This window comes from Engraulis encrasicolus, chromosome 1, assembly GCF_034702125.1.
Source record: "Engraulis encrasicolus isolate BLACKSEA-1 chromosome 1, IST_EnEncr_1.0, whole genome shotgun sequence".
Classification (NCBI taxonomy): Eukaryota; Metazoa; Chordata; class Actinopteri; order Clupeiformes; family Engraulidae; genus Engraulis; species Engraulis encrasicolus.
In genome coordinates, this window is record NC_085857.1 from 832,146 (window position 1) to 842,500 (window position 10,355).

The 10,355-nt window shown below is 45.7% G+C and overlaps 1 protein-coding gene across 2 annotated transcripts in view; it reads right to left on the minus strand.

Annotated features, from left to right (window-relative positions):
* Positions 1-268: 268 nt before the first annotated feature.
* LOC134453525 (uncharacterized) overlaps positions 269-10,355 on the minus strand; it is a 33,274-nt gene continuing 23,187 nt past the window's right edge. For both annotated transcript variants that reach the window (XM_063205352.1, XM_063204597.1), the window contains 5 exons: positions 7,548-7,601; positions 6,541-6,670; positions 6,227-6,296; positions 4,064-4,408; positions 269-1,775 (listed from right to left, as the gene is read on the minus strand). In XM_063205352.1, coding sequence (XP_063061422.1) covers positions 1,354-1,775; positions 4,064-4,408; positions 6,227-6,296; positions 6,541-6,567 — 864 coding nt within the window. In that variant the 5' untranslated portion in view covers positions 6,568-6,670; positions 7,548-7,601 and the 3' untranslated portion in view covers positions 269-1,353. The remainder of the gene's footprint in view (positions 1,776-4,063; positions 4,409-6,226; positions 6,297-6,540; positions 6,671-7,547; positions 7,602-10,355) is intronic.

A 10,355-nucleotide genomic window follows, 5' to 3' on the forward strand; every position in this document is an offset into this window, starting at 1 on the left:
CATTTGGGTAAAATGTTCATCAAAATATATAATTGAGTACTTAAGGCTAAACAATAATATTTTCCTCAGACATAATTTACAACTTAGCAACTTAATGGAAAAAATAATTGAGGAGAAAATTCTCAAGGTTACACAGCAGGACTCTGACACCTTTGCCTCATATTATGTACAACAGTGATAAAAAAGTCTTTTTCCAGGACAACATTATTCCAACAGTCAATGGCGTAAAGTATACCCCCGCCCAAACACCCCCCCCCCCCCTCCCCATGATATTAGTCCCTTTTTTTTCGTTCGTGGGCCCATCAGCACTTCCTGAAGAGGTGGTCTTGGACATCCCACATGACCTCCCGCGAGTGTCGTCCTCTGTTGCGTCCCCGTGCTTGACAAGGGTGTTGGATATTTCCTAGAGGATGCCCACTGTTGCGGCCCCGTGCTTGACAAGGGTGTTGGATATTTCCTAGAGGATGCCCACTGTTGCGGCCCCGTGCTTGACAAGGGTGTTGGATATTTCCTAGAGGATGCCCACTGTTGCGGCCCCGTGCTTGACAAGGGTGTTGGATATTTCCTCGGGGCCGACCACTGAGACAGAGATTCTTTAAGTATAGAGATATGCCAGCGTAATAGGTTGCTATGGGCACCTAACGTGACCAGGTTCCGGTCTGCCTAAAGGGGCGTGTCATAATTCTCCTAAAATGAATATGACAGTCCTTAGGTCTGCCTAACGGGGGATCCCCCCCCCCCCCTTGCGACAGTCTCTCTGACTGAGATGTAGGCCAGACTCAGGGGTCCCTGGAGACCAGTTTGCCTTTTTTTGTGTAAAGATATTTTTTAGTCTTTATTCATGATAGTACAGTGCAGATGGTGACAGGAAGCGAGTTGGGAGAGAGAGAGAGACGGGGAAGGAGGATCGGCAAAGGACCCGGGCCGGGAATCGAACCCCGGTCAGCCGCATAGCAAATGAGTGCCCTACCATTTGCGCCAAGGCCGGGCCCCCAGTTTGCCTTTTTGCTGGTATTCTGCATGTGATTGTAGTCTGTGTTACACGCACATCCAAACAAGACTGTTTTCGGGTGCAGGTTCAAAAAAGTGAAGTCCATAGGTAATGGAAAAAAACACACACACAGATGAGCTCCCATCTAATCCACTTTGTTTCCTGAACGTCACAAAATAAAATGGCTGAAACTGGAGCTCATCGGTGTGCGTTTGTTTTCATTACCTATTGCATGTAATTGCAGCATCACCGGGTACTGACAAGTCAAGGGTAGCGTGAGCAATACCAACAGCATATTCAAATTGACTGAAGTTCTCCTTTAAGACTGAAGTTCTCCTTTAAGACTGAAGTTCTCCTTTAAGTTACAGCAGACTGAGTGCCACTGTGGTCAGGAGGAGCATGACGGCCGGTCTGGCTGCTGTTCCTAAAGGCGTGGTCCCCTTGGATCGGGCCCTGGAGGAGGCCGCATGCGTCACCACCGCCCTCCTTGGGGGGCGTATCTCCGTCTCTGTCAGGTACCGCATGGACACCGGGCTCCACAGGGCGCACTTGAGGTCGGCGGTCGCCGTGGGATGGTGATGGTGATGCTGGAGGAGCGTGCTGGCGACCTCGTAGGTACCGTCCGCCGCCTGGGAGCTGGGTTGGGCCACCGCGAGGTGGGTGATGTTCTGGTCGCCATGGGGACCCTGGAACCAGTGGATGCGGAGCCCCTCAGGGTAGACCCCATGGGCCCGGCAGGTCACGTTGCCACCGTGGCTGTGAGGGTGGAGGCTGTGGTAGCACTCTAATGGAAAAGGGTTAGAAACACACATTAGCAGGGCCGCTGACAGCTTTAGCCGGGCCCAGGACAAAGTCGTCTGAAAGGGGCCACCCACCCAATACATAAAATGTAATGAGGACCCAATTCTGGGCCCTTTCTGTCCCAGGGCCCAGAACAACTGTCCCCTTCTTTGTCCCCCTCTGTCAGCATCCCTGCACACACACAACACGAGGAGTATATTTCCACTCTGACTATAAGGGTGGAGTCTGTGATAGCACTCTGATGGAAAATACGATACGATATGATACGATTAGACTTTATTGTCAGCTTTCACTGAAATTCATTTTGCGTCCCCAACAGTGGTTTAAGACAGGACATACACATATGTCACATCACAAGACTATTGCACAACTGACAAAAAACAGAGGACACAGGTGTATATAAATGGTTAGAAATACACATAAGCATGCAGAGAGATACAAACACACACATGACAAACAAACCATTACACAATGTGCTGTAGGCCTACGTATGTTTTTGCTCTATGATGAGTAATACAAGATGTAAGACTGTGGTGGCATTCTGATGGAAAAGAAAAGGGTTAGAAACACACACAAGAGTCTCTGAGCGCAGGTGCAGGACAAAGGCGTATCTAATAGTGGAAAGAGTAGAAGTCCGCACACTGTAGCTCCACTTTGACATTTATTTAGGTCATACAACGTTTCGACCCAACAGGGTCTTCATCAGGCATAAGACCCTTTTGGGTCGAGACGATGTAGGACCTAAATCAATTTCAAAGCGGAGCTACAGTGTGCGGACTTCTACTCTTTCCCCCAAAGGGGTAGAAACACACATAAGCATGCAGATAGATACACACACACAATGAGTATAGTTCCACTCTATAATGATGACAAATGTACAAGATATAAGACATTCAAAAGAAAAAAAATAGTCATTTGATAAAACATCTTTTGATAAGTAGGCTATAAACTGAAACCAGAGTTCGCCATGAATGAGAATTACGTATAGGCCTATTAGAACTGCATTCTAATATACTACAAAGCTGGTTCAGGATAAGTTGCGGTTAAGTTAAGAGGTAAATCATCTAATACAAGAGCTTTACTTAAGAAAGTGCAGGACTCCAGGTTCTTTAGATTAAATGATTTACCTCTTAACTTGAAGGGGCATTCCACTGGTGGAGACATTAATATGTATTGAAAGTTGGTCATATATGTAGTAGAATAGTAGCATAAATTTCTAATTTGGTGTCTTCTTGGACGAGAAAAGGCAAAAAATGACTTTTTAGTGCTTGTGGATTTGTGACAACAATCCCCATAATGCAGTGCAATGCTCAAGTTCCACAGGCCACACCTAGGCAGCTCTGCCAATAGCCCCATACGACTTGTGTTGCTGTCGATAAACATTGACGAAGCACGTGAGTGAGAACTTGTTGTCACGATGTGGGTGTTATTAAATACAGCTCATTTAAAGTCGGCCACAAATATGAACGAGACGATGAGCTCGCACCGGTTTGCTCTACTAACACACCACGTGTGAGGAGTGGGGGGACAGGCAGTGAGGAGGAGCTGAAGTGGGGACCTGCGCAAACTTGTGTAGAGATGTGAGACAAGACCCATATACACACGTGAGTGAGTTGTTGACCAACCAGTTCATGGGCGCGTGACCTCGGAGGCAGTCCGCAGACGAGCGTTGAAAGGGATAAGCAACTGCAGAGGTTGCAAGATCTGACTGCAGTCGCATTCATCCCGCGATAGTTTGACACCATGTGACATGTCACCTCGTCAACGCAATATCGACGAAATTTCGAAGTTTGACAGGAAATCTAACCATCATGCAGCATTTTCATCCAGGGTGCATTGCTGTCTAAATGCGCATGCATGCGTTGACGACATCTCGATCGCACCTAGTGACTTACTGGAGCCTCAATGCCAGTGATTTCAAAAGCACTGGCACACTGATCTGTGATAGGTCTGTTAGCGCCTTAGGTCCAAAGGCTTGTAGTCTCAACAGAAATCCACCTCTCTTACACTTCCTCCTACAATGATGCAAAATGACGATTGTTAAGAGGTGAATACGGATTTCTCCTGTCTCAGGGGGAATTGAGAGAGTGTTGCACGACCATTCAAAAGTATGACTGGGTGTCTAGCAATGGAAAGCCTAATGCAAATGGGTGGAGTGTCCCTTTAACCTTAATCTGTCCTGAACCAGCTTTGTAGTATAGGCCCCATATCTCAGAGGAAGTTGTTGTATGTTGTGATGATTAAACGCCATCCATCCGAGACTTAGCTTACCTTGTAATTTCAGGTGGGTGACGTCCGACTTCACCCCTAAACTGGAGCGCAGCTTACAGTGATACGCCCCCTGCTGGGCGGGCTTCACATGACGGAGGAGCAGCACCAACTCCTTGTCTCTGTAGGTGCAGTTCACCGCAGCGTTGTCATGGTGATGGATGATGACGTCGTCCCCATGAGAGTCCAGTTTGCACAGCTCCGTCCCGTCGGGACTGATCCAGGCGAAGTAGGTGATGGAGGGCTCTTGCTGCGAGTCGATGTTGCAAACCATGGCCGCGTGCTGATGGCAGCCAGCGCTCACTAAGTCCGTGCTCTTCAGATCCAAAATAGGAGGATGTTGCACATCTAGACGGGGGGAATAATACAGTATTAGAGGTGCTTTATTTTTCACATAGCCCTACAACACTATAACCAGGTGGTATTGCAGTGAAATGGCAAGTCTGGTTAACTCAAAAACGTGCAGAAAGGAAAGAATGTTAACATAAAAAACACCAAATACACAAACGTTGCTGGCTAATTCAACAGACAGCCTAGTAGACCATATTGTTAATGGTCCACAGCTGTGCGGATCGAGGCAAGACTTGGAGGCGTCACATTTTTCAGCTGGAATAGGTCAATAGACATACAACTCACTGGAATAGGTCAATAGATTTACATCTCACTGGAATAGCTCAATAGATTTACATCTCACTGGAATAGGTCAATAGATTTACAACTCACTGGAATAGGTCAGTAGACATGCAACTCACTGGAATAGGTCAATAGATGTACAACTATCACTGGAATAGGTCAGTAGATGTACAACTATCTCTGATATTTAGATGGGTTGAGGTCTGATTCATGGGCATGTACTGTATGCAAGTCATTGACAAACCGAGGGAGTTTTCCCGCACCCCTGTTGCCACCAGGGGCCACATCTGAGTGCCCGATTCACTGTGACTATTTATCCCTTATCCTGGGCCTAACCTCTGTGGACCTTATGCCTCTACAATCTCTACTTATCTCTTCTTTAAACTCCTTATTTCATTTTCTCTATAGCTACTCATTTATCCATCTACCTGTTCTCTCTATTCCGTCTAGCTTCTTCTCTTGCCTTCTTGCTGATCTTTCTTGTTTCTGTCTCTCTTTTCTACTTCACTTTTTATTTTCATCTTAAACATTAATGTTTATCCATTTGTTAAGCACTTTGAGCTGCACGCATTGTGTGATATTGTGCAATACAAATACAGTTATTATTATTATTATTATTATTATTATCATTATCATTTGTATTATTATTATTATTATCATTTACAAACTGATATACTTATCTTAAACGTTGTTCATTAGTCAAACTAAATATACTGTAGGTCATTTGCCAAAAAGCTGCAAAAATTCAAAATGTTTATCATTGAGTAATAGTGACGCTTACGATACGATACGATACGATTAGACTTTATTGTCAGTTTACACTGAAATTCTTTTTGCGTCCCTGAGCAACACTCGCTTAAGACAGGACATACACATAACATCACATCACATCACAAGACTATTGCACAGCTGACAAAAAAAAAAAAAAAACAGAGGACAAAAACACAGGCCTATATACAGACATACATGCATACATGACATACAACCCACATAACTTGAAGATCCTACCAACATGGAGAGATAACTCTATACAGTCTTATGACTGATTTAACAAGAGAATCAATTGATGTATAAAAGCATGTTTAAGTCTGTTGCAGTTGAAGCGGGGAACTCCTACTTGAAACGCCTACTTGAGGGTAATGGCTGGTATTCTTGGTAAGGAGTGTGTGTAATGTCAGTAGAGATGCAAGTCAAGTCTTGTTGGCATTCTTGGCACTTCAGCAGGCCAGCCAAGCTGTTTAGTACTGTATCTAGTTTCATTTGATAACCTTTAAAACTGCCAAAGCCATCACAAGGAGGCAAATTACAACCATGGATGAACAAGACACCACTTTCAATCATGTATACAACTGAAGAAATATGGAAGAAATATCTGGACAAACAAATAACTTGTTTTTTTTTGCAATTCTGTAACAAGTATGACGTGGTTATGAAGTTGGTGTCTCTTTCTGTCAGCATCTAATTGCACGTGAGGTTTGAGTTCCTTCTTCACATTTTAACCAGTACTATTTCCCTTTGTTTTTAGGCACTTACCAGCAACTGATCTTGGAATTGCAACGAGAAAAAAACATAGCACCAGGAGACAGCACTGCAAGGGATCCATCTGGAAATACACATGAGAAAGCCTAATGATCATTCGTAATTTTACACACAAATGCTGACCAAAGAAAGCTTTACCAAAATACTCTCTCTCTCTCTCTCTCTCTCTCTCTCTCTCTCTCTCTATCTCTCTCTCTCTCTCTCTCTCTCTCTCTCTCTCTCTCTCTCTCTCACACACACTCACACACACACACGCACACACGCACACACGCACACACACACACACACACACAGTATAGCACTTTTACCTTAGATATACAGTCCACGGCCACCATTCCTGCTCCTGCTCCTCCAGACTGTAATGGGACGTCTCCTTCCTCTAGCCTTCACTCCAAGATCTCCATGCGGAAGGTCTGAGGTTCACTTGACTTTATTGGCCTGATAAGAGAAAAAGCCAAGAAATGAGTCATGCCCAATATAAGCTACAGTTTCATTTCCTTATTGCATTAGTGTGGTGTACACCAGTGTTTCTCAACTGGTGGGTCGCGACCCAAAAGTGGGTCGCGGAGGGGTCATGGGTGGGTCACGAAGCCTTGGTGTAAAAAAAAACGTAATTCTAAAAAATAAAAAAATCCAACTTTTCCTGCAACAATTTACAACTTTTATGTTGATAGGCTAGTGAACTCCGTGTCATCTGTCGTCATAGATACAATCTGAATGTTTATGCGAGATAGATAGCGTGCAACCAGTCATTTGAGTCTTGGTTACATTTTGAAAATTGCATTGAATTGACTTGAACGCTAAAAAAATTGTGTCGCGACCGAATGAGAGTGGAAAATGGTGGGTCCCAAGACTGTTCCAGTTGAGAACCACTGGTGTACACAGTCTATTGTTATAGGCCTACATAAGTCAATTATTCACCTGGTGGAACGATCTCCCAGAGGCAACAAGACTCTCCTCTTTCATGACTATCCACTAGACCAGGGGTTCTCAACCTTTTCCCACCTAGGGGCCCAGCTGAAATTTTCAAAAATGTCCACGCCCCACCTGACCTTACTTTGACCCAGTAAATCCTTGAACTCAAATAGATAGTCAACAGTAACACTCGAAAATATTATTTTGAGTTTTAGGAAAAGCTTTTCAAGGCCCACTTGGAATACCTTCAGGGCCCACCAGGGGGCCCCAGCCCAGAGTTTGAGAATCACTGCACTAGACTAATGTTTGAGCTGCCTTATCCCCAGGCCAGACTCTTGACATGATGGTGTGTACACAGTCTATTGTTATACTATATACTGTAAGTCAATTATTAACCCACCTGGTGCGCCATTGAGATGCTCCAGTTTCTCTTCCATTACCCAACAGCTGGAATCTACAATCAGGAGATACAGAAATGGATATAAACAAAAAGTTTCTGAACGGCTGACAAATAGACAATGCCACAATGTGTCACGCAAAGGTTTGCTCTGAGAACTTTTGTGAGCTTTTGGCTCTGGCTCAGGAGGAAGGACAAGGCGTGGGGGAGGAACACCTAACCCCAGAAAACAGCTACAGGGTAAAACCAGAGATCTTATAGGCAGGGACACGTCATTCTAGTTCTTTTCTGGTATCCACTTTATGTCAGGTGAACGCCCCTTTAGGAGACCTAGGAGACCTTCGGAGTCTTGAGGTTGAGAATAACTGGAGTCCCTTTAGTGCTGTAGATGGTGGTAGCGCACGTCTTGTGTAAACACCATAAAAAGAGAAGAAGAAGGAGGGGACAACCAAAGAAGGTGGATCTAACAAGAAGCGTCGTTTTGTTTCTTTTCCGGTATCCACTTTATGTTGGGTGAACGCCCCTTTAGGAGACCTTCGGTTAGGAGACCTTCGGAGTCCTGAGGTTGAGAATCAATGAAGTCCCCTTAGCGCTGTAGTTGGCGGTAGCGCACATCTTGCGCAAACACCTCAAAAAAAGAAGAAGTAGTAGGGGACAACGCCCCCTTAGGAGACCCAACTTGAGCACACACTTTTGCATCGAGTGGGCAGGGTTTGAATCCTCTTTATCCAGATCCAACCTCTTTGGTACAACTGGCTGAGGACCCATGGGGGCTACCTGTGTAATCCTGGGTTCCTTGGAGAACTTCTCCAGGCTGAAGGTTCTTTTGGGGGAACTTTTAATTTGCGCACACACACACACACACACACACACACACAGTAGTCTGCAGTGCAGGCAGAGTGCATGTTTTAAAGTGTTGCGTGTTGCAGGGTAAGTTGTTTCTTAAGTAGCCTTTGGAATAATCTGACACTAGTGCCTCAGTGATAACTTGGTTTGTGTGTGTGTGTGTGGGGGGGGGGGGGTTGAAGGAATTTACGGAGGGCTCGCTGTCAAACATGTCTATACAAGAAATATAAATCCGTAGCCAGGCATGTCATGCATTTAAAGAAACAGCTCAGGGCCTTGGCGTGAAGGGGTAGGGGGGAGGGGGGTAGGGATTAGCTTGCTTGCTGGATTTGCAAAACACGCCTTCTCTCTTGCTGGTGCAGTGGCGGAACAATTACATACAGGGCCCCAGGGAAAGACACTGATAGGGCCCCCCCATACTGCCTGCCATGGTCACAATAGGGCCCCCACATCCAATACAGGAGGGCCCTGGGCCCTGGTGCAAGTGCCCTGCTCGCCTGCATCTCCTCCTCTTATACCCACGTCTCTCTCTCTCCACACCTCTCACTTCCTCTCTCTCCACACCTCTCACTTCCTGCCTCTCTCTCCACACCTCTCACTTCCTCTCTCTCCACACCTCTCACTTCCTGTCTCTCCACACCTCTCACTTCCTCTCTCTCCACACCTCTCACTTCCTGCCTCTCTCTCCACACCTCTCACTTCCTGCCTCTCTCTCCACACCTCTCACTTCCTGTCTCTCCACACCTCTCACTTCCTCTCTCTCCACACCTCTCACTTCCTGCCTCTCTCTCTCTCCACACCTCTCACTTCCTGCCTCTCTCTCTCCACACCTCTCACTTCCTGTCTCTCCACACCTCTCACTTCCTGTCTCTCCACACCTCTCACTTCCTGTCTCTCCACACCTCTCACTTCCTGCCTCTCTCTCCACACCTCTCACTTCCTCTCTCTCCACACCTCTCACTTCCTCTCTCTCCACACCTCTCACTTCCTGTCTCTCCACACCTCTCACTTCCTGCCTCTCCACACCTCTCACTTCCTGCCTCTCCACACCTCTCACTTCCTCTCTCTCCACACCTCTCACTTCCTCTCTCTCCACACCTCTCACTTCCTGCCTCTCCACACCTCTCACTTCCTGACTCTCTCTCTTAAGTCTGAAGGGTTACAGCTGAGCAAGGACTTTCCCACACAGACAAAAACTTTTCACATGAAACAAACTTTGGTTGTATGAAGAGTGCAGTTTTTGGACAAGAAAATACTGCAAACCGCAAAAAAAAAGCATACAACCACTACAACATTCGGTAACACTTTTTTAGGGATACATCTATTAGCACTAATACATACAATGTTCCTGTATAAGTAATCTGTAAGGCATGTACAAAGCAAAATCAAACATTTGTTAGGCATGTATTCGCAAATGTCTTGTTCATGCACAATAAGGGATTTATTACCAATTTAACCTACAGTAGTAGGCCTTAGCGTCTGCTTAGTACATACCTTACAAGTTACTTATGCAGGCATTAACATTGTATGTATTAGTGCTAATAGATGTATCCCTAAAATAAAGTGTTACCGAAAATACTGCCAACTGCAAAGAAAAACTGTACAACCACAGCTACAACATTCTTACTGCCCCAAAACACGACATGACCTCTCTCCTTCCTCACCTCAAGTTCTCTCTCTCTCTCTCTCTCTCTCCTTCCTCACCTCAAGTTCTCTCTCTCTCTCTCTCTCTCTCTCTCTCTCTCTCTCTCTCTCTCGCTCTCTCTTTCTCCTGGAGTATGACAGCTGACCAAGAACTCAAATTCTCTCTCTCTCTCTCTCTCTCCTGGAGTATGACAGCTGACCAAGGGCTTTCCCAAGCAACTAAACCAGAGAGAGTAGAGAGAGAAGGGTTCCATTGGCTCATTGTTTCCAGGTTCTCACAAGGGGGAGGGGGGAAATCCCCCTTTAGGCAGACCTAAGGAC